This window comes from Lissotriton vulgaris, chromosome 7 (assembly GCF_964263255.1).
Source record: "Lissotriton vulgaris chromosome 7, aLisVul1.2, whole genome shotgun sequence".
NCBI classification, from domain to species: domain Eukaryota; kingdom Metazoa; phylum Chordata; class Amphibia; order Caudata; family Salamandridae; genus Lissotriton; species Lissotriton vulgaris.
The window spans coordinates 312,369,190-312,393,490 of record NC_141695.1 but is presented as its reverse complement, the minus strand read 5'-3'; the positions used below and the strand labels follow the sequence as shown (position 1 = coordinate 312,393,490).

General features: G+C 51.0%; 1 protein-coding gene across 1 annotated transcript in view; it reads left to right on the top strand.

The window, feature by feature from the left end:
* RRAS (RAS related) overlaps nt 1–24,301 on the top strand; it is a 114,731-nt gene that overhangs the window by 74,411 nt on the left and 16,019 nt on the right. The window contains exon 4 of the mRNA XM_086930127.1: nt 7,089–7,197. Within this exon, the coding sequence (XP_086786253.1) occupies nt 7,089–7,197 (109 nt within the window). The remainder of the gene's footprint in view (nt 1–7,088; nt 7,198–24,301) is intronic.

Genomic DNA, 24,301 nt, shown 5'->3' with positions numbered 1-24,301 from the left:
CTAATTAGGGGGGCGCCCATCTGACTTGGGATCACAGAAGTAGGGGCTAGCCTAGGTCCTGTGACATCTCTTCTCCTGCCTTTGAAGTCCAACTTATCTCGCTACTCCCGTTTCCTCTCCCTTGGCTTTTCCAGGAAGCAAATGTCCTCCGACCAAATGGCTGTATTGTTTCAACCCGAGCCCTCTTCACACCTACTCAGGTAGCAGCTAGGCTCAGGCTGTCAAAGGATGGAAAGTCAAAAGAAGCTGCTACAGGGCTGTTTTATGTAACTTCAGGATAGTATGTTCTAAAACGACTTTCATGTAATACGTATAATTAATCTGACCGTAGAAAGTTGATAGATTTATTGTAGCCAATATTTAGATACCTTAAATGATATTGCTAGGTACTCCCAAGCACAGATAGATTTTATTAAGTTTTAATCAAGCCTGCCCATGTTATCCTATGGAGCTAGCAGTACTACAAAAAGGGAAAACTACTTTGACTGTTTTCCCAACACTGTTTATATTGTCCTTGCTTTTTACAACAATTTACCCTACCTACCCTTGGGGCACCTTGGGCAGATCTTAAGGGGGACATGTATGTAATAAAAAGGTTATTTTGAACTTTGGAAGTAGTTTTAATTCCAAATTCGAATTTGGACATATCTTTATTTTAAAACCAGTCTGCAAGGGGGGCATGGCTTTGAAGTGACACCAGACACCACAGCACTGCACATTTAAGTGCATTAAGTCCACTCGGGTCTCTTAAACTACATGCCCTACCATATACTAGGGACTTACAGTTAGGTTACCATGGCCAATTCATATTATACCAATTACCATATAGCTTTAGAGGACAGAGCACAAGCCATGGGCCTGGTTAGCATAGCTGAGTGCACCTTCAGAGTCAGTAGCCTTGAGCTTTGTGGCAAAAATTTGTAGAAAGTTTCCAAACTTTCGGATCTTTTTCCTTGTTGGTTCCTATGGGGAGATACGTGTCGGGCAGCACCAGCCAAGGGTTCAGGGACTCTGGATTACCTCTTAAGGGCTAGGATTCAATCTCTCGCAATGCACCTGTGCAGTCCAGAAACATCCAGTTGTAGCTGTTTAACTGGGGTAGTCCAATTTTTGTCTGCTGCAGGGGACTTCTTTCAGCACTTTTGTACCTGTTGCTGCTCAGGGAGTCCACTCCTTTTCCTTTTCGTCAGGTGCAGTCCTTTCTTTGTGGAGCCTTGAGAGTGCAGCAGGCGCAGTCCTTCTGAGTGCAAGCCTTCTGTGGTGCAGTTCAATGGTCCAGCAGAGCAGTCCTTCTTCTTTAGTTCCAGACAGTGTTCTGAGGAGCTCCTGCAGCTCTCCGATATTTATCCACAATTCTAGGCTAGCAAGAGGTGGGGACACGACAACAATAGGGGCAAAATTGCCTCCCTCTGCTATGGCCATTTCCTGAGAAGTGTGGCATATTTTAACCAAGAACGCACTGTTTCCCAAATATTAAAATAGAGAAAATCTCTCCTTGGTGTGTGTCCATGTAGCCCAACCCAAAGATGTGGCTAATGACTCACAACACTCCCCTTCCAGCCTCTCTCCCAATCTAATTAGGGGGGCGCCCATCTGACTTGGGATCACAGAAGTAGGGGCTAGCCTAGGTCCTGTGACATCTCTTCTCCTGCCTTTGAAGTCCAACTTATCTCGCTACTCCCGTTTCCTCTCCCTTGGCTTTTCCAGGAAGCAAATGTCCTCCGACCAAATGGCTGTATTGTTTCAACCCGAGCCCTCTTCACACCTACTCAGGTAGCAGCTAGGCTCAGACTGTCAAAGGATGGAAAGTCAAAAGAAGCTGCTACAGGGCTGTTTTATGTAACTTCAGGATAGTATGTTCTAAAACGACTTTCATGTAATACGTATAATTAATCTGACCGTAGAAAGTTGATAGATTTATTGTAGCCAATATTTAGATACCTTAAATGATATTGCTAGGTACTCCCAAGCACAGATAGATTTTATTAAGTTTTAATCAAGTCTGCCCATGTTATCCTATGGAGCTAGCAGTACTACAAAAAGGGAAAACTACTTTGACTGTTTTCCCAACACTGTTTATATTGTCCTTGCTTTTTACAACAATTTACCCTACCTACCCTTGGGGCACCTTGGGCAGATCTTAAGGGGGACATGTATGTAATAAAAAGGTTATTTTGAACTTTGGAAGTAGTTTTAATTCCAAATTCGAATTTGGACATATCTTTATTTTAAAACCAGTCTGCAAGGGGGGCATGGCTTTGAAGTGACACCAGACACCACAGCACTGCACATTTAAGTGCATTAAGTCCACTCGGGTCTCTTAAACTACATGCCCTACCATATACTAGGGACTTACAGTTAGGTTACCATGGCCAATTCATATTATACCAATTACCATATAGCTTTAGAGGACAGAGCACAAGCCATGGGCCTGGTTAGCATAGCTGAGTGCACCTTCAGAGTCAGTAGCCACTAACATCAGTCAAAAAATTGAGTTATCAGGGCAAAAAGGATGACTATCCTAAAGGCATCAATTCCACATCAGATTTGTTTTTTCCACCATCAAGTTCAGATGTATTCGGACAAGGCTCCAAGATTTGACACGCCACACACATTTTATTTCAGGCCCACATGGTACAACTTCTGCATCCAGCACAAAAAGAACCAATCAGTCAACTGCATTTGCCTTCTTTGAGACACTGCACAGACCAAGGTCCAGCGACCGAGTCCACGAATGACAGGGCCACCAGGGCAGCATGCCTTCATCCTTGACCTTTGACAGTGGAGAATGTGGATACACAGAGGGTGATGAAATGGACGCCTTTTGAGAACTACCCCCGGTGTCATGCACCGGGGGTAGTTGCATCATGAGGTCCCTTGGTCAGAACATCATGAAGTTCGGTACCTCTGGCCATCCCCAGATACAATGACCGAGAAGATGAGAATCTTGCCTCTCCCTCCACTGGAAGACCTTACAGAAACGAAAGGAGAGGTATTTGGGGCATTGCAAGATACATCACAATACCCACAACATCTTCAGTGAACAGGACCCTCTTTGGTCAGAGGAAGGAGAGGACGTCAACCTTTCCAACATTCTGCCATACCCAATCAAGAGGCTATCTCCTCAAGTTGTCTCGAACCCTGAGGAAGAAGAGGAAGCTGTACTGACTCCCCCCAAGACCAGCAGCCCTCACTCCAAACCTAACAAGAGGTCCCACGTCATGGCAGGACACCACTCTGGAGTGAGTTGGGCATAAAGCTCTGCGCACAAGACAGTACCACCTCTGCTGACTTTGTAATCAAGCCCTGATCTTTGGACTGGGTAAGAGTGGTCTGCTTAATTCAGACACTCTGTTCATCACCACTTGGATCAAGCCCTGATCTTTGGACTGGGTAAGAGTGGTCTGCTTAATTCAGACACTCTGTTCATCACCACCCCCTTTTCTGAATCGACTTTGTACTCTAGTGGGCACTGGGTGAAGGCTTCAGATCTGAAAAAGGACCTGTCTGAAGAAGTCACACCTCTAAGCCATCAATCCCCAAAGATGTCACCCCTCTCAGCCATTGATCCCCACAAGTTACAAGGTCACTGACAAGTCTTGATGCCAATGCCCAGGCCACTGTTGACTCAGAAGCCAGTGTCGACACCAAAAGTACCATTGACCACTGGCTCCAAGGATTCAGAGTAGCCCATTCTGCCAAGTCTCCATGAAGAGCTTGATGCAAGGCAGAAGTGTCTGTTCATCCATCTATTTACTAGGAAAATTTCAGCCAAATCATCTCCACCAAAGCCAGTAAAGAATGTGCCTCGAAAGAGGAGGCTTGCCTTTGAGGGGGAAACCGAATCATAGGAACTCACCCCCAGCCTCCTAGGATCTGATGCGCAACAAGATATAGCGACAGGGGCACTAGCCGCTTCTATGCTCCACCTCCAAAACTGCCTTCAACTCCTCCACCTCGACTACTGCTCTCGCACACACACCACCCCCACTGCCTGTGCCAGTCACCAGAGTGGTCTTCCAGCACCTGTTCTGACCCAAAAGACACACAATTGATGGAAGAAATGCAGAACAAATCAAAACATTCACCCACTGTCAAGAGATCTGGGTTAAATCCATCATACTTTTGCTCACCATGCCACCCCAGTTTAGACCTGGCCCTATGAAAATCAGCCTTGACCCTGTGCCTCATGGGAACAGTCCAGCCTGAACTGCCAAGCCAGGTCCTCCCTGTACTAGAAGCAAGCATCCTAGAACCGGTTTCGGGGTTTCACCCCTCTTCAGCCAGGATAGATTGAATCCAGTGGCACAGTGAGCCCGGGACCCACGTCTGGGCATACACGGCACACTTAGCAAAAGACACACAATTGATGGACAGAATGCAGAACAAATTAAAACATTCACCCCCAGGTAAGAGATATGGGTTATATACATCATTCTTTTGCTCACCATGACACCCCAGTTTAGGCCTGGCTATTTGCAAATCAGTCTTGACCCTGTGCCTCATGGAAACAGTCCAGCCTGAACTGTTCTGCACCTCCTAGTTATGATTGCATCCATTGTTCTCTGCAGTGGTGGAACAGCAACCACCTGCTGTAGGTCAAGTAAAGTCCTGGAGTTGATCATTACCAAGGACATGCTTCTTTTTGGCTGGGGGTCGCATCTAGCAGACAAGACAGTACAGGGAGTGGCCCCTTAATGGCAGGGGCCCACATCAACTACGTCGAGCTCCTGGCCATAGAGGTAGCTCTCAAAGCCTTCTTTCAGGCCATTCAAGGAAAACTAGACCTTATTAAAAAAAGATACGACTGGCATGTATTACCTACAGAAGCAAAGCGGTATGCACTTTCCCCAGTTGTATGCAATAGTGCAACACATTTTGCACTGAGCCATCCGCATCTACATACACTTCCTGGCAGAGGGCCTTCATGGGGTAGATATTGACTTTGCTGACCTGCTCAGCAGGACACATCAACAAGTCAATGAGTGTGAACCCCCCATCTACAAGTGCTACTCCCTTACTTCGACTGTCCAGGTGACACATAGATAGACGAGTTCACCACCTATTAACAAGAAAAGGCCCAGACTTCACCTCTAGGTATCAACTGCCAATGGGCAATGCTCTAAGGATAAACTGCTCTGGATATTTGCTTTCGATTTTTTCCTCCTCCACTATTCCTTTCGTACATGGTTAGTAAACTGCGGCAAACTTCATTCACACTCATCCTGGTGGCTCCCAGATGGGTCACTCAGCTTTGGTACTCCGTACTCCTTGAGATGTCCGTGAGGCCCCACGAGAAGCTCCACAACAGCTCAAATTAGCAATCCGGCACCTGAGATACTACAGCTTGGTTATCTTAGCCCACCGCAGGAGTGCATGGCTATCCTCTGTGAAGCCAGCAAACCTACTACCCGTGTGTGTTGTACTGCAACATTTGGAAACCGTTGCATCCCTAAGCAACTGGAAAACCTACTGTACAGAACATAATTTGTTATCTTTTACACCTACAAAAGTCAGGACTTGCCTATACAAGGCAGCTATTGCTGCCTACATACAAAACAGAGAACATTATCATTATTTAGTATTCCTATCACTGAGGCATTTATGTAGGGCCTCAAGAATCCTTCCAAGATGGCCCCTTCATGGCACCTTACATGGTTTCCCCCTTCGGTAACCCTGTACTTTTGCCCATTACAGTTCCTCTCATGGAAGTTGGCCTTCCTCCTAGCTATAGCTTCGCTCAGACCCATCCGTGAGCTGTGAACACTTACCCTGCAAGAGCCTTTCATTCAGGGAAAGGGTTGTTCTCAGAACTAATCCTATCCCCTTTCCACCTCAGTCAGATTATAGAGCTCCCAGTCTTCTTTCTGCAACAACACTCTGTAGCAGAGAGAGCCCTTCATGCTCTAGATGTTAACCGGACTCTCAGGCACTGTATCCCCTTTGAGGCTGCCACAGCTATATAGATAGTCAAGTGCACCCAGGCCTGCTACCACAAAGTGAAGAAAACCCTAACTCTCCCCTCTGGGCACACTCGACCTGTAAAAAAAAAAAGCAGAACCGATAGCTGACACATGCAAAGTGACCATCTGGTTAACCCTTTACAGATTTATCGCACACTATTGTGTGACCATCCTAGCCTACCAATAGGCTATGGTTGGCTTGACAACACTAAGAACTTTGTCCCAGACATCTGTACCATGCGCGGGCTAACCACTGCTTACAGAATGTACTACTTTACAGTCATTGCAGAGCATGTGTATCTACAACCACACATGCTACGAATAGAAAATGTTACTTATCCTGCGAGCATCTGTTCGCAGAGCGTAGTACTTTAAGATGCGACCACCCTCTTCCCTGGAGCCTGTCTCAACTCCTACTGGAACCGATTTCTACCTCTGAAAGTCACCGTGCTACCTTCACTCACCACTCAATACATACGCTCCCCCACCGTATGAAAAACACTTTAACATGGATTACGCGCCCCTGCGCACAAACGAAGGAGCCACAATACAACCAGTGACTCAACGTCCGAGTCCAACACTAGATGGCAGAATTATGCAGAGCATGTGAATCTACAGCACTACATGCTACAAACATATGCTTACAGTGTAAGCAAAACTTTACACACACACCATATAGGGCAATTACGGATCTGGCAGTTTAGGCCTGAATACCTCCCACAAACTGAATCATTAAACCATTGCCTGCAATAAATGGATCCGTTGAATAAACCGTGTGAACTGGAATAGGCATGGAGGACCAGAATCCTCAAGTGAGAGTGTGGGAGCTGGGTACTGGAAGGTAAGGTAGAGACAGGGACTGTTTTGGAGACAAGAGAAAGCCATTTTCCTGAGTAAAACTGGTGACGGAGGTTTTGATGACAGGGTTGAGAGCTTCTTGTTTTGCTGAGGTGGGCTTGAATTGCTTGTGTGGCTGAGGTGGGCAAGGGTCAGTTGTTTGAGTACAGGGTTGATTGCTTTTTGTTTTGCTGGGGTGGGCGAGAGCTGCATATTGGAGACCGGTGAGGGACTGTATCCAACATGCATGATGAAGTCTCACAGCATTTCTCATTCTTTTCTTTTCAGTTTCAATGAAATCAGCAAGTTTCACACACAGATCCTGAGAGTGAAGGACCGAGACGAGTTTCCCATGATCCTCGTTGGCAATAAGGCAGACTTGGACCTACAGAGACAGGTAAATTACTGTGGAAGAAGATATTTTAAGATGGGCTCTTATGACCTAGGCTTGCTAGAAAAGCAGAAACATTATGACTAAAAGTGAAGACCTCCTGTGCTTACTAACTAATCTACAAATCTCACTTCTTTGTACTATCTTAACACCAATGGTCTCTGCACTCCCTGAATTTGTCAAATGTTCGCATTAAACCAGTTATTTTTCATCTACTAGATCACCAGAAACCAGAGGGCATCGCCCTCACACATATAGTCAATAGTGCAAGCCTCATCAAAAATTAATAACTGGATTCCCTCGCCTAAGTGAAGAGCATACATTGTGTTAAACCTGCTCATTTTGCATGTTGTTTATTAACTGTTTGGTATATCCTAATGTTGTGCAGCAACAACATGCTATTTTTGTAACTTGAATCGGTTCTAGTTGTACATGAGTTCTATGCTACTGGTTAGATATTGATAACTCTTTCTAAAAGTGGAGGTTAAACGCTGGGTGCCACTTAGGCTGTCTGTAACCAGCGCTTAATAGCCTCAACAGTAAGCCAAAAATCCTGCTGAATTATTAAGTTTGAGAAAGATGCCATGGTAGAAAATGGACAGAAGTAAGATTCAATTACGTCTGGGTTATTATTTGCTTCCTTTTTTTCCGAATGCTATGGGGAAATGGGAGTCTAATAGTGTTGATAGGAAAAATTCCGAAAATCACTAAGCAGATAGTTGGCATTCTATACATTCATGCACAATGCATTATTGTTTGTGAAGGTGATCAAGAACGGATGCCAAAGTAGGGCCTCTATAACATTCACACGTGAAATAAAACTCTTTACTTTGCACTGTGAATCTTTTCTGGATTCACATGCTGTGCATTATATCGCCATCTAGTGGTTGTGGCTGGAATTTTCTCTTTCCCCTTCTCTCTTTTTAGGTCGAGCGTAGCGATGGACCTATAGTTGGCGTGTTCCGGGGAATGTGAGACAGTGATCGCCCACGTGCCTCGCTGTCTCAGATTCCTCATCGAGGGTGCGCACGTCGCCGTGCACATCCCCTGCCTGCCATTCACATGCTCTCGCAATCACACAGGCAAAGTCACGCATGCGCACACACATTCCCATGCGCACACACTCCCCCACCTCTCCCCCCAGGCATACACACAGGCAGGCAGGCACACACACGCGCATGCATGCACCTCCCTCCCCCACCACTCACGGGGCTCAGCCGCACACACACGCGTGCACACACAGACACACATATCCCCCCCCTCCACTCACCGTGCTCTTTTGTCGTGTCGCCGTGCTCCTTTTCTCCGGAGCATCTCCACACGCGGGGCATTTCTCTGGATCTTCACCGCGGGGCTCTCCCTCCATGATGGGAGCCCGGCATCAACGAGCAACACCCGCCTCTTCCGGCCGCGTCACAGGCCCCGCCCATGTCACGGGCAAGGATGCCTGACTTCCGCAAACAACTTGTCATTAAAGTGAAAACGTGATGTAAACAAGCGTCTGCCTTTGCGCAATGGAGACAGCTTGTTTTATGTAGCAGTCGATGCAAACCTGGTGACTTCCTCAGCCTTTCAGTAACTTATATTTTTAACCATAAAAGTGGTCTTCGGTTTATCTACTTGAAAAGAGTGTGATGTCTACGGAGCACCTGCGTCATATCACTGAAGTCTCGGTATAAGGCCTCTACCATGGACCTCTGTGCGGCATCAGCATACACACCGACCCGATACGCTGGTGTGTTCCTGGGAAACCCTGTGAAAGTCGACGGGGAGAGGGAGTAGGTAGCCCCAGAGGAGCAGAGATGGAAATATTCACCCTTTGGCTGCACGCTTTGCAAACCTCGCTGTTACTTAAGGACTACTGGGGCGCCGACACGGATTCCTGCACCTCCCATGAGGTTACAGGTTAGGCTCTGGCACCCCTATGTGCCCGCTGAAGTACATCATTTGCACCTCTCTTCTTCCGGATCGCCCCGTAACTCCGCCACAGCCTGTGCGGTGGTCACCGCTGCCGCACAGGCCCCCCACCATTGTCACCTATTCTACCTGCAACCTCTGCTCATGAGTGCTTCTTTTAAGTCCAGCAGAAAGAGGTCTAAGCCAACAGGCGTGAGGTGAACACCATCTTCCTCGAAGTACCCCTTGACCTTTTCCTGAATCAAGTCATGTTTAATGAAACCCAGCCCTCTGCGCTGCGTAAACTTTTTCATGGCCGCATTTATGCGCCTTCTAGTTCTCTCGATTGCCTCGCTGGACTTAGCGCCCCGCCAGTGTCTCCTAGGCACTATTTCAGACCACCAGACCTCGCATTCGCGCAACATGCTGCCAATGATACCCAGGTCTGTTTTCATTTTGAGAAGTAGGGCGGATTTCCCCACAGAGGTAATGTCATTGCCACCCAAGTGGATTATTAAATGATGGGGAAGAAGTCCCCCCCGGGCAAGGACCTCCCGCAGTCGAAAGAGTAGGCTATGCCAGCGTATGCCCGGGAATCCCAACCACACACACTCTATCTCTGAAAAGGTACCAGTCCACTGCCTGATGGCAGCCCATCGTGCCAATCTGCTGACCATAGAGTGCCCCAAGACCCGCACGCGAGCACCTGTCAAAGAAAGACGCGATATGTTCAAGGGTGTTTATTCAAAATTCACATGTTATACAAATATACGAAGCACAGCAAACAAAATCAACACAAAACTGAAATGGGATCAAGGCTTAACATAACGCCTATAACAAGCAGATTCCCAACGCCCAACCGACTGCACCTGCCCTGGAGACATCCCAGCGCGAAAGGCCGATGTGGCCGCCCCTATGCGGAAGGAGTGACTAGAGAACTTCTTCCCTTGAACCAACAAGCCAGCCCTGTCAAGGCAAGCCAACATGATCTTGTCCATTTGGTATTTCGTTAAGGGGCTGAAATCGGCATGCACTAGGAGGTAACCAGGCCCCGTCGGGCGCAATGCTAGGAAGGCTCGCAGCACTGCCACGGGGCAGCAACGGAAATCCCCAAGGGGGGAGAGTCTAATAAGAGACCCTTTACCAGACTGGTCTGTCTTGGATCTTCTCAGCTTAATAGACAACCCACCCTCGAAATTAATATCCTCCACACCCAGGGCATCCATAGAGGTATCTGACTTAGAACGAGCCACCAGCTCACTACTCCTAAACACACCAAAGAAAGCTAGAACAAAAGCAGCAGAGAAAAGGGCCTCCTCGTACCCGGAGTGCACAACTGCCTGCAACACCTGCAACATGGCCTGGAGAGAAGGGAAATCAATGGGAGACCTGTCATCCGGGGCCCTAGGATCCTCCCGCGCCCAACCCTTCAAGGCAGCCCTAATCACAAAAGAAGAGGTGGGATCCTGCCCCCCACCCAATCTAGCCTCATGACCAATGGCCGCTAAGTGGCCGCAAACCCAAGAATGCGATCTCTTCTGCTTCTTAGCCCATACTATAAAGGCATGAACTCTCTTCTCTATTGGCAACGTTTGCAAACCCAGGTCAGAGATAACTTTAGTGAACGTAGCACGGTGGCTTGAGTAGCGCTTACGTGTACTCAACGCTAAGGATTTTTCTCCCAGTTCCCTCATGTGCTGCTCCACTCCAAGATGTGCCAAAGCCTTGACGCAAAGGGGGTCATCTCCTCTCTCGCCTGGGGGCAAGCTGCCCGGAAACGATCCAGCTGCAAACGAGAGAGAGCGTCAGCTGCGACATTGGTGACCCCTACAATGTGTCTGGCTCTAAATTCGACATTGCAAAACAGGCACCTGCTAGCCAGTTCCCGGAGTAGAGACAGCACCAAAGGGCAGCTGGCGGAAAACCCATTGATCGCCTGCACCACTGCCATGTTATCTGACCAGAACAAGACCTTTCTGTGGGACAGGACCTCAGGCCACAGGTGTAAGGAAATGACAATTGGGAAGAGTTCCAGGACAGCAATGTTAGAAGTAATGCCCCGCTTGCGCCATGAATTGGGCCAGCCCTGCGCGCACCACTGCTCTCCCAAAATGGCCCCAAAGCCCTCGCGGCCCGAGGCGTCCGTGTACATGTTTAACTCAGGACTCTCCACCCACGGGGACTTCCACTTCACGGTCCCATTAAAATCTGCCAAGAAAACATCCCACATCCGCAGATCCTTCTTGAGACCGGAGGTCAACCTGACAAAATGGTATTGTTTGTTAATCTTAGCAGTGGCTTTGGCCAGGCGCCTTGCAAAGACGCGCCCCACAGGAATCACTCTCGCAGCAAAATTTAGTTTACCTAGTAGGCTCTGAATGACCCCCAGAGGTGCTTTGTCTCTGCCTAGCAAAGCTTGAATGTCACCCCTCAAGGCCACCACCTTTTCTGCTGGAAGACGAGACACTCCCTGGACCGTGTCAAGCTCAATCCCCAGGAAAGTCAGCACCTGAGCAGGGCCTTTGGTCTTACCTGGCGCCAAAGGCACCCCCAAGCGGCAAGCCAGCTCAACAAAACAGTCCAGGCCCTCTTGGCACTCCTGCGTGCCCTCCCTCCCAATGAAAAGAAAATCATCTAGGTAGTGAGACACCGCTGCTACATTATATTCCTCTGTGAGGGCCCACTGAAGGAAGGTGCTGAACGCTTCAAAGAAGGCACACGAGACAGCGCAACCCATGGGCATACACTTGTCGAAGTAGTATCCCCCTTTCCATTTGAAGCCCAAGAGATGCTGACTGTCAGGATGGACCGGTAACAAGCGGAAAGCCGCCTCTATATCTGCCTTAGCCAGCCAGGCCCCTTCTCCTGCCCTCCTCACTAAATCTATGGCCATGTCAAGAGAACAGTAGGAGACAGAACAGGCCTCTTCAGGCAGCCAGGAATTGACAGAGTTCCCCTCTGGGAAGGACAAGTTGGGTATCAACCTGAAAGCCCCAGGTTCTTTTTTAGGGACAACACCCAAAGGGGACACGACAAAATTCGGGAGGGGGGGGGACAGGAAAGGCCCAGCCACCCTCCCCAAAACTACCTCCTTGATGATCTTTTTGTCGACAACCTCCGGGAGCTCCCTCACCGATTTTTGGTTTTCAGCATCTCTGCTGACTCTAGGACCCTGATAGGGGATCTGGAAGCCCTCAAGGAAACCCTGAGACAGGGCATCCCTATCTTTCACATTGGGGTATTTGTGAAGGAGGGCAAGCAGCCTAGGCAAAATGATTGGGGATGGGCCTTTGGACCTAAGATGGGGAGGGTCCCTGACGGGCAACACAGGTGGGCAAAGGGGAGGGGGGAGAAAGTCTGGCTGCTGGGGTACCTCAGTACAGGGGAAAGGGGGGGGAATGTCCCTGGAGATACTACTTGTCTTTGCTGGCAGCGTTGGGGGCGGGGGATCTCTTCTCACAGGACGACTCGGGGTGGGAACCACCGCACCTGCTGCAAACATGGGAGAACTTACAGGCTTTCCCCCAGGTGCAGTTCCCCGCATTGAACATCCTGCATGAGGGAGGAGCATACTTCTTGGCGAACTGTTTGTTATAACTGCCCCCCCCCCCTCGCCCCCCTCGAAAGGACTGACGAAAATTACTCTTCTTCTGCGAGAACTGCTTATCATTATCCGTCTTCCTAACCTGGACCACACTGTTGACACCACTCTCTACTTTACCTTTGCCCATATGGACCATCCACAGTCTGACCTCAACCTGGTCCCATTCCAGCTCAGGGCAGACAGACATCTTTTTACGGAACTCGCAGTCATACAAATACCACCCCATCCCTGATGTTGCTTCCGCTTCGTTAATTATGATGCTATTGTATTGGAAAAGACCCTGTGCCTGTTCTGGGAAACGCTCAGTTATGACAGCCGCCAAGATGGCAAATGCCTGGCGCCAGCTTTTTATTGTCTTCTCGGGCCAGGTTTGGAAGCGTGCTTTCTTTTCCTCATCCTTTGACCCCATCCTTCTCACATCCACCCCATCCGCCCCCAGCATGAGGAGCGAGAAAATGTCTATGAACTCCCTCCGCCAAATGCCTTCCTTAGCCGCCTGAGGAACTTGCCAGGCCAGGGAACATTTGCCAGACAGAAGAGGTGCCATAGTCATGAGGGCTGTGGGCGCAGGGATGGACACCACAGCTGTCGGCGGAGCCACAGCACTGATAGTTGGCAAGGGTGGAGGAGCGGCAGATGCACCCACCTGTGGCTGGACTGAGACCACCGCAGGCGAGAGGGCCTCCTGGGACACACTCTGCACCGGCGGCAAAACCTGTGGGAGAAGAGCTCCAGTCACCAGACTGGGGGAAGAGCTGAACGTAGGGACAATAGAAACACTGATGGGACCCGCATTATCCCCCCCTTGGGAAGAAGTACCACCCCACACTTGCACCACATCTGCCTCTCCGGCAGAAGACAAAGGGGCCACTGCTAGCGGTAGCAAAATTACAGATTGCGTAGAAACAGGTGACCGTGTCTGGGCAGGGCACAAACTGGCTCTTATTTCTGACATAAAAGACGCCAGCGAGTCTGTAATCTTACCCAGATCTTCCCGGGTAGCGAATTCCGCACTAGAGGCCGCCATGCGAGGGGGCGGGGGGGGGCACACCCGGACCACCGCTGGGGGGGATGCCGGGGCATGCACTATCACATTTCTGACCGGGTCAGCCGCCCTGGTCTTTGAGGGGGGCTCCGGTGGGAAGTCCTTGACTGTTGGCTTCCTCGTGCGCTTAGACCTCACTGTGGCTGTGTCCTCTGCCACCTCTATTTCAGTTATTTGTGGGGCAGGGGCCGGCCCTGGTGCTTTAGGGGGGTTGGCTAGTAAAAGTCCACTCGCCCACGCCACCCCATTGGTCTTTATCATGTCCAAAAGGGCTTTCATCTGAGGGTCCTGCGACGGTCCTAGCCCTGAATCCTCAACCTGGGATGTCTGTGAGAAAAGAGCGGGGGACCCCTGACTCTCCATGCCGCCTTCGAAAGTATTCTGCAAAAGAGATAACCATGAGCAACTGCATTCCAACGACTTTAGTCAAGCCAGCAGGCACCTCCCACCCCATGTAGGCTATCACCCCCTCAAATCCCTGAGTCACTAGACCGGAGGAGGGAAAAGACTTGACCCCCCAACCAACTCCTCCTAGGGTAGGCCCACCCGTCGCACTTACATACCTCTGCTAATATTCTCGTGACTTTGGTCGAATGTACGGCCCCGATGCTGTTCCTCAAACGGGTAAACTTCCTGAAACAACAGAGTGCGGGGTAAAACACCTTGTTTGGAACATAAAATGCCCTTACCGGGACACAATGAGCACCCACGTTCATATACCGCCGGTAAACGCCCCCGGGGCAAACGGCCCAACGAAGGCAGGAAGCGAGAAAATTCCTTCATGAGACCACCTAATCGCACACGCACATGCAAACATACCTTACACTGGCCCCGAGTAAGCGAGGGCGCGTGAGGGGGGGGGGGGGGGGGGGGGGGGGGACGCACTGATGCCAACCTGGCAACCCCGGAAGGCCTGGGTGCGGAAGCGATTGCACGCTAAGGCCGAATTCTGCAAGAAAAAAGGAGGAGGCATGTTAAATAACAGGGCGCCGCAGAGGCCGCAATAGCCGGTGCGCGCGCCCACGCAGAAAGAAAAGCCCGTAAATTAGCCTCGAAGGCGCCTCCTAGGAAAGAAGACCACAAAATTAGTACACTTCGCTTGGGGGACAGCACCCTCGCAGGCCCAGGACCCCACCCGAGCAGGCCCCACCTTCCTCCCCCTCCATGAAGGCAACATCCCGCCAACGCGAGCACTCTGCGACATTGGGAAGGAGGCAAGCAAAATGAGGACCCGCTGTGCGCTCACCGGGTCCCGCACCCGCGTGGACCGGCTACCCCAGCACCGCGCTCTACACCCTATGCCTGTACCGGTTGAATAAGGCAGAGAGAGCGCGAGGGCCTATCGGTAACATGAAACTTTTGGCCAAATGAATGCATATAACAAAAGAACATAGCCAGAGTAGCACACTTTGGAGAAGCCATCCCCCCAATGCAACGAAAACACTGATGTAAACCGAGTCAAATTAAAATATCAGCTATGCGTATGGCCAATCGAGGGGGTACCGCAAAATTTGCTCGCCGGATCCCGCGCCCACATGGACCGGACAGCGGCAAGCTCTGCGCCCCCCCTTACCGCTTCGTGCATTGAAATGTTTAGGAAATGCGTAGGACGCCCATAAAGGCTAGATGGTACCCCGCGCCCCCTCGAAAACATTATTATTATTATTATTATATGAAACTTGTAACGCGCTCAGCTTACCCGGGGGCATCCCGGCGCGACAGACCAAAAAAGGAGGAACTCGATTACTCACTACTGTGGAAACAAGTAGGTTTTAAGGAGTTTCCTAAATAATAGGATCTTGGACTCTGAGCGAATCTTAAGGGGCAGAGAGTTCCACAGAGATGCCACCTGTACCGAGAAACGCCTGCCCCCAGTCCGAGCTCTCCTAACTCTCGCAGATTGCAAAAGATGTTGCTGGTCCGAGCGCAGAAGGCGTGGAGGTTTATAAGGACGGGCCATATTAAAAAGGATGGGGGGGCCTTTGCCATGTAGAATTTTATGGGCCATACACAACGCCTTGAATTTCACCCGCTCCTTAATAGGGAGCCAGTGAAGTGCTTTCAGGGCCGGGGCAGCGGACTGCCTTCTAGGGATCTCCATCAAAACTCTGGCAGCTGCATTTTGCACCTGTTGGAGGGTTTTAAAGGTCGCTTCAGGGGCACCAAGAAACAGGGCATTACCAAAGTCAAGCCTTGAAAGGATTAAACCACGCATCAAAAGCTTCTTAGCTGGATCCGGAAGCAGTGGTAGTACCTTTCGGGCTGATTTCAGTAGACCGAAGCAAACCCCCGCGGTCTTTCTGGCGTGGGTCCTAAAGGACAGATCTTCCTCCAACCATACTCCCAAGGACTTGATCTCCTTCTTGGGAGATGGTGGATCGCCAAGAGACCGGGGCCAACAGCTGGCAATGATGGAGGGACTGGAGTTGCCCAAGAGCATCAACTCAGTTTTTCCTCCATTGAGCTTAAGAGCCGAGTTGGACATCCATTGGTAGACATTAGCCAGGCAGTCATGTAACAAGTTGGGTTGTTCCGCCAGCTGAGTGAGGCCCACCACCAGCTGAGTATCATCAGCATAGCTGATGATCTTCAACCCCGAAGGGGCTACCACTCTTTCAAGTGGAGTCATATATGCATTGAACAAAGTAGGGCTCAACGATGAGCCCTGTGGGACTCCACATTGAAGAGGGAATAGGGAAGACTGCTCTGCCCCTTCCCAGACTTGGTAGAAACGGTTGGAGAGGAAGGATCCCAACCATTTCAGGGCCGTCCCTGAGACACCTACCTCTGACAGGCGTTGGAGGAGCACCTGATGACTCACTGTGTCAAAGGCAGCACACGGGACGGAAACCAGTCTGGGAGTCTCCCAGCAGGTGGTTGGACTCAAGATAGTAAGAGAGCTGACGGTTAACCAGCTTCTCGGCGATTTTAGAAAACCCCGGCAGAAGCGAGATTGGCCTGAAGTTGGTCAAATTGGCGGGATCCAAGCCTGGTTTTTTCAGTAAGGCTTTTACTACTGCCCTTTTCCATCTCTGAGGGACTATGCCACGAGAGAGAGAGAGGTTGATAAGGTCAGTGAGCGGAGCTGACAGAGTGTTAGCCACAAGTTTAAGATGTTTCATGGGCACTGGATCACTCGGAGATCCACTCTTCATCTCCACCAAGACCTTTGTAACCTCCTCCTCCGAGAAGGGGCCAAAGGAGACAAGTTCGGTCGGACAGCTTATTGGACCAGTGCATTCAGGAAATGTAAAACACGAGGCATCCAATCATAGCGATAAGAACTACAATACCCACATGGATATGCCATTTTGATTAAACATAGATCAACAGATGCACAAATCAGACGATGAATCTACGATACAAACATGAATAAGCCTGCAGAATTGGATATCCCGTTTAAATGAACATTGTGCAGTGAACATACCATGAGCGACTGGCAGACAATGAGGGGAAAGGGGAGCGCTTGGGTCCTAGAGGAATGGGCTGCACGGTAAATTGCAACAAGCGCACGCGGTCCCGCCCCCAGTATGAACACAATATTCAACGCACACGCGCGCAACCTGAAAAAAATTTCCTTAACCACAGCACGCGGCCCCCCCCTGAACAAACTGTACGACCGACCACAATACACAAAATGGCCACCCCGAAGGTAATAAGGTGGGGCGGGGGGGGGGTCGGTGTAAGAACGGAGGTATTGTGCTCGCGGAGAATACAGGCCCCATCTTGCGGCGACTGTACCCTCACCCCCCCCCCCCTAGGCCGCAAAATTTATACAAAGGCCCCAATCCGGCATGAAACGGGACTAGCCGACCTAGAAATTACAGCGGGCCCGACATGTACAGACCGGGCCCGTACTGCACATGGAGACAAAGACCGGAACGGCACCGGACGTCCCCCCCCCCACAGCAGCCCGCTCTAGCGGGCCGCCTCGCCAGGCTCACACCTCACAAAGAGGGAGCAGGCGGCTACGCAAAGGGGGGGGATAGAGTAGGCCCGAGGCCACGCTCACCTCGGAACGACGAGAGTATCCAAAAGAGTGTCCCGCAAGATCACGACGGCGTCCGGGCGGCAAAGAGGCTCAGGAGAAGGGCACCGTAGCATAAGTACCCATGAAGCCCCTCCCCGCCGCCCGGACGAGATTCTCGGCAGGCCGCCTCCTCCAACCGGTGAGGCGGATGTGCCGGACATGCAACTGGGGGCGGGACCGCCCTCCTTGACTAGGTGCCCGCCCTCTTGATGGCCACTGCTTGGCCTCGGGCAGGCGCAAAGCTTCTAGAAGACGTCAGGCCGCCCCTGCGGTGTTTCCTGCAGCGCAAGATGCAAACGCCCCGTACCTTAGTAGCAGTTTATATTCTTGAAAGCAAAACTGCACAACTACATTTGTGTGAAAAAAAAAACCGACACATTTTACGGAATGTTAGATGTTTTGTGGAAAGGGGCCGCTGCTACCGCGCCGAAAGGCAGGTAGAAAGCTTTTTGCCCCCCCGAACGTCCGGCATATATTTTTGGGCATTATCCTGGCACGGTTTCACATAAAGTGCTTGGTTTTCCAGGTGGCCTGTTTCAAAACACTCAGTGTCTTGGTGATTGTTGGACCCGGCCCATTAGGCAGGTTCACCCCTAGACTTTTTTGCGTTTTCCTAGCCTATTTATGGAACCTGGTGTTGGTGATTTTAGGCCTCTGCGCACTTTTTCACTGTGGTACAGTGTAAAGTGCTTGAGCTCTCTGTGAATGAATGGTGAGTGACCTGCCCTCCCATAGGAATGAATGGGGAATCTGTATGCCCATGGTAGTTCCTGATGCGTGGGGAGTGCAGGGGCGAGTTTGGTATGAGAGAACTCGTGAGAATGAATGCCGCAGAATGATGTATGCGACATGGCTGTGTCTAGTCTAGAAGTCCTACTTTTGGAAGTTGGCATATTTGTGCAAGTTGGTGCTAGCGTGTGATTGGCTGGTGAGCCTGGCCCAGAGTGCATGGGCCTGCTTGTGGATTGACTGTCTGGTTTGAGGATGACAGGGGCTGGAGAGCCCAGGAGGTTGTCTGAAGTCAGCCCATGGATGAAAGGCAGCATCTGCTGCCAGGGAAGTGGGAGGAGATGGCACCTGATAGTGAAGGGCTGTTCCTCTGTAAATACAAAGCTGGCTCCACCTCCCGCTGGGCGACTGACACCTCTGTCCCTGATACTGAAGGGGACTTCCCTCTAAACCAGTCCAGCTGGTTCTCACACTGCCTGCTTCAAAGGACTTCAAAGGACTTCAAAGGTTTTGCACTGTATAAAAAGGGGTTGTATCCCCTTACAAATTGTTCTTGTTTTCAACTTGAATCTGCCAGGGGCTGCTGCTGCTTGAGCTAAGGGGAATCCCTGGCTCTGCCCAGCCCCTGGGCACCTGATGGACTTTCCTGGACTCCTGGGGGACCCCTCTGCCTTGCTGGGCTGATGGGGGGGACTTTGCTTTGCCCCCTGAGACTCTCTGGGACCTTTGTGCAGCATGGTGGAGCTGCACTCCTGGAAGGACCTTGGTACTTTGTGTCTAGCGCTTTGGGAGCGCTTTATTGCCCCATAGCGCTTTAGAGCGCTTTATTTTGATTATGGCGCTGAGGAGCGCTTTGCCCGCCTTGGCGAGTGCCCACCTCGCTTATTTCTGACTTTTATTTTCGGCTGCCCACGCCGGTATTGCCGATATTTTAAAATGCCTCCCCGCCTGCCTGCCTAAAGGAGAAGGGCCGCTGCGCTGCCCGCAGCGACCCGGAAGTGGATGGCCGGCCAATCCCAGCGCGGCCGGCCGGAAGTCCCGCCCCCGCAGCCCGAGAGGAGAGAAGCTGCCCGGGGGAGAGAAGAAGGACGAGTGATGGCGGCTGGTCTGCAGGGCTCCCGTGAGCGGAGGGAGCCCTGCAGCGAGAGGAGCGGCCTGAGGACGGAAGCGGAGGGGGCGCGAGGCACATTTGTCGGTGCCTGCCCCCACCGCGAGGCTCCCCGGCGAGAGAGAGGAGGCAGCATGGCGGCCGGATCGCAGGGCTCCCGTGATGCGAGGGAGCCCTGCTGCAGGAGGAAGACCGGCAGCAACGAGAGCCCCGGTGAGTCTGGGCTGGAGTGGGGCAGAGCAGGGGAGGGGCGCCGGGACGCGATGTCGGTGTCCGCCCCTCCCCCGCAGTAGCGCGAGCTCGCGCTCGAGAGAGAAGCCACGAAGGCTTCAAGGGCGGCCCCAGATGGCAGTGGGCCGCCCCAACGTTACGAAGAGTGCCAGCAGGAAGCCATGAAGGCTTCATGGGCGGCCCCGGTTGGCAGTGGGTCGCCCCAACGTGCACGGAGCCCGGAGAGGCTCCCCGCCCCATTTGTGTGTATTTCGCGCCCTGAGAGGCGCTGGGGGCATTCCATGAAGTGAATGGAGAGTCAGGGCGGCCCCGTTTGGCAGTGGGTCGCCCCAACGCTTTGAGAGAGCCTGTGTGGCTCAGAGGGGCCATATGTGTTTCTAAGAGCCTGTGTGGCTCCAACGTTTGACCAGTGTTGGCCAGAGCCTGTGTGGCTCCAACGTGCGCAGTGTTGGCTTCAGAGCCTGTGTGGCTTAGCTGGCGCCGTTTTGTTGATTCTTCAGGTGCCCAGCACTTTGTGGGCACCTGCCACGTTTAGGTCTTTCTGTGATGTACACAGTTGCCCAGCACTTTGTGGGCAACTGCCACGTTTAGGCTTTTGTACTTTGGACTGGCGCTGCATGGCAGCGCGCCCTGACTTTGGACCCAGGGCATCCTTGCCCCAACAAGGCCAGTTGGCCTAGGGACTGCCACAGGTAGTGGCTTATGTAGTGTTGGCGCAATGTGATTTCTATGTTTTTAAATAGTAATTGCCTACTGTGTGTTTTTGCGCTATTGATTTATTAGGCACCTCTGAATGTTTATGCATTATGTGTCTTCCTTTCCACGCGCTGCACCTCTGAATGTTTAGTCATCATGTGTCTTCTTGCGCTGCACCCCTGAATGTATTTTATTGCATCATGTGCCCTATTCTTAACACCTCTGAATGTGTTACTGCATCATGTGTCTTCCTTTCCATGCGCTGCACCTCTGAATGGTTAGTCATCATGTGTCTTCTTGCGCTGCACCCCTGAATGTAGTTTATTGCATCATGTGCTCTATTCTTACTCCTCTGAATGTAGGTTATTGCATCATGGGTAATGTGTCCTTTTCCTAGACCCCTAAATGCTGAGTGATACTTAGGTGGTTGTCTTTTCTACTCCTCTGAATGTAGGTTTATTGCATCATGAGTAATGTATTCTTTCTTAGACCCCTAATGCTGTGTGATACTTAGGTGGTTCTTCTTTCTTAGTACAGGTGGTCCTAGTAAGGTCCTGGTTCCTGTTACCAGTGGTTACTGGTTGTTATCTTTGTGATTACCATTTTATGTTTTACTATTTCATTCTAGAAGTGATTTTATATTCTACATTTTATCTAGAAGTGCTGTATCTGAATATGACAGTGGCCCTTGTGGCCCTGTCTTGTGTACATAATCCCTGTGAATATTGCCTGTGCCAGTTGGCACAATGTATATGTGTGATTTTATCTGATGTGTTTTTACAATACAAAAGTTATTTTTATAATAACCTTGTGTGGAGTCTCTTCTGTGGTGTGCCTAGTATGTTGTTGCTGTTGTGCGCTGGCGCAAATGCTTTACACATTGCCTCCGAGTTTAGCCTTACTGCTTGTGCCAAGCTACCAAGGGGGTGAGCAGAGGTTATCTTGGCGTGTGACTTCCTTGCCCTGACTAGAATGGTGGTTTCTGCCTGGCTTTGGCGTCAGCCTTAGCCTACCAGAAATAGCCAGTTCTAACATTGGTGGTCAGCGGTGCGGATTTGGAACTTGTGTTTGCGCAGTGCCATAGCGACAACTGGCTACATTACAAAACTCTGCAATTGTTTTTTCAGATAGTCACATGTTTGGGATTATTGTTTTTGATTTTTTTCCTCAAAGTGTCATTTTCAAATGTGTTTCTGCACTTTATGTTTAGTGGCAGATGAGAGAAATTGACAGGGCGGGACGCCAGTAGAGGGGGAGGTTCCCATAGCTTAGGAATCCCTTGCTGGGTCCAATGTCCAATCCCAAATCCTGTCCCTGTGTGGGTAGATGGAGGAGAGGGAGTGTGAGGAGAAATGACTAGCTCAGGAGGGTGGTTGTTCCCTGAGTGTAGTGTGTGTGTCTGGATTCCCCAGTGTGGTAGGATCCAGTGGTGGCAGCTTAAATGTGTCCAGTGCGTGTGAAGTCCCATTCCCCGCTCCCAGAGTTTGGTACCTGTGTCACGTGTGGTCAGGTTGAGTGATCAGGGGTGGTGGAAACTACCTTACCAGTCCGAGGGGGGGGAGTGTGCGAATGAGTGATGTGCTGAACTGGAGGAGTTGGTGTGAGTTTTCTTTTTGTTAAAGAGCTTGCATGAGAGGTGTACCTCTGGTGGTGTGCAGGAGGTCCTGCAGAGGCACTGGACAGGAAGGTGGATGTCTGGCGGTGTGCTAGATGTCTTGCAGAGGCATTAGGGAGTGGTTCCAAAAGGAGTGGTTTGTGTATCTGATGATCCTGTAAAGGGGAAGAGGTTCATGTGTAACCCAGCTTGGTCCCAGTAGTATGGTAGGGGTGTAGGGGCTCACGCCCTGTCTCAGTGGAGGCCGAGTGAGTGTGGGACGGTGTGTCCCACGTTGGCCTGAAACCCTATCTCAGGGCCTGGAGGGTTCCCTAAGGGAGCGCCAGGTCAGGGGCCCAAGCTGTACATAGGTCATTTGAGGAGGATCTTCCTGTGTCTAGAGGACGGGGAGTGTCTGTAACCAGAACTCCGGCGGTCCTAGTGTTGGGCAGTACCGCTCCTAAGTGGAGGGTGCAGAAGTCCTGGCTCGCTGAGCATTTGACCGTCTAGAGTGCTTGACCATTTGTGGGGCCTCTGGAGGTCGTTCCCCGAGGAGGGGGGAAAGCCAGGTTGGGGTGTGGCCTAACCTGGAAGGAGTACTGGAGGAGAGTGTGTCGCTGATACGCCGCTGGCGTGTGCTCTGTCTAGCCTGAGACATACTGGAACTGGAAGGGGGTGCAGAGGGACGGTGTCCTTACTTCTGACCCCGGTGTAACCTGAGGGTTTAGATTTTAGGTTGGGAGATTAGGAAACTTCTAGGTCAAGAGGAATCTCTACCAAAGTGGATCAGCTGAAGAGACTGAGGGGGCTGCCCTTGCTGTGTGTTCTGGGGCTCACCTGCAGTTTGTTGTTTTCACTAAGGTAGAGGAAAGGGGGCTTTGCTGTGTGCTGTGTCCCCCCACCTGCTTGAAGAGGGACTGTGCTGTGTGCTTTGTACCTCAGAAGTGGAATAGTTTCCAGGTGGTAAACCAGTGATGGAGTGAGGTCCTGATCTGGTAGGAGAATTGTGTTCTGGTGAAGTGCTTTTCTGTGAGGGTGCGGAAACCCAGAAGTAGAGGTAGGGTGGGGCATTCTTGCCCGTGACCTCTGGTCAGCCTGAGGGTGTGGACCCAAGGTTGTTGGATCAGTGGTAGTTGTAGCTACACTGAGAGAGAGAGTGGAGCATGGCTATTGTGTGCCAGGGGTTACTACCCCCCACTCTGTGGATTAGTTAGGACCTGTGATTTGGATGGCCTATGGCCTGGTCTTGGCTGTGGATGACTAGTGTGTACCAGTGGGGTACCCTAGTTGAGTCAGAGAGTTATTATTTGGAGGAAACCATGTAGGTTCAGAGTGGCGCAAAACTGGACGGTGTCCCTGCTGTGCGAGGCCGTGTCCGTGGTTTTGTCGCCCAAAGCAGTGAAGCCCATCAGTGGTGTGATTGGTCTACCCTGCGTTTTGGCTGGAAGGGGGTTGTGTTGGACCCGGCCCATTAGGCAGGTTCACCCCTAGACTTTTTTGCGTTTTCCTAGCCTATTTATGGAACCTGGTGTTGGTGATTTTAGGCCTCTGCGCACTTTTTCACTGTGGTACAGTGTAAAGTGCTTGAGCTCTCTGTGAATGAATGGTGAGTGACCTGCCCTCCCATAGGAATGAATGGGGAATCTGTATGCCCATGGTAGTTCCTGATGCGTGGGGAGTGCAGGGGCGAGTTTGGTATGAGAGAACTCGTGAGAATGAATGCCGCAGAATGATGTATGCGACATGGCTGTGTCTAGTCTAGAAGTCCTACTTTTGGAAGTTGGCATATTTGTGCAAGTTGGTGCTAGCGTGTGATTGGCTGGTGAGCCTGGCCCAGAGTGCATGGGCCTGCTTGTGGATTGACTGTCTGGTTTGAGGATGACAGGGGCTGGAGAGCCCAGGAGGTTGTCTGAAGTCAGCCCATGGATGAAAGGCAGCATCTGCTGCCAGGGAAGTGGGAGGAGATGGCACCTGATAGTGAAGGGCTGTTCCTCTGTAAATACAAAGCTGGCTCCACCTCCCGCTGGGCGACTGACACCTCTGTCCCTGATACTGAAGGGGACTTCCCTCTAAACCAGTCCAGCTGGTTCTCACACTGCCTGCTTCAAAGGACTTCAAAGGACTTCAAAGGTTTTGCACTGTATAAAAAGGGGTTGTATCCCCTTACAAATTGTTCT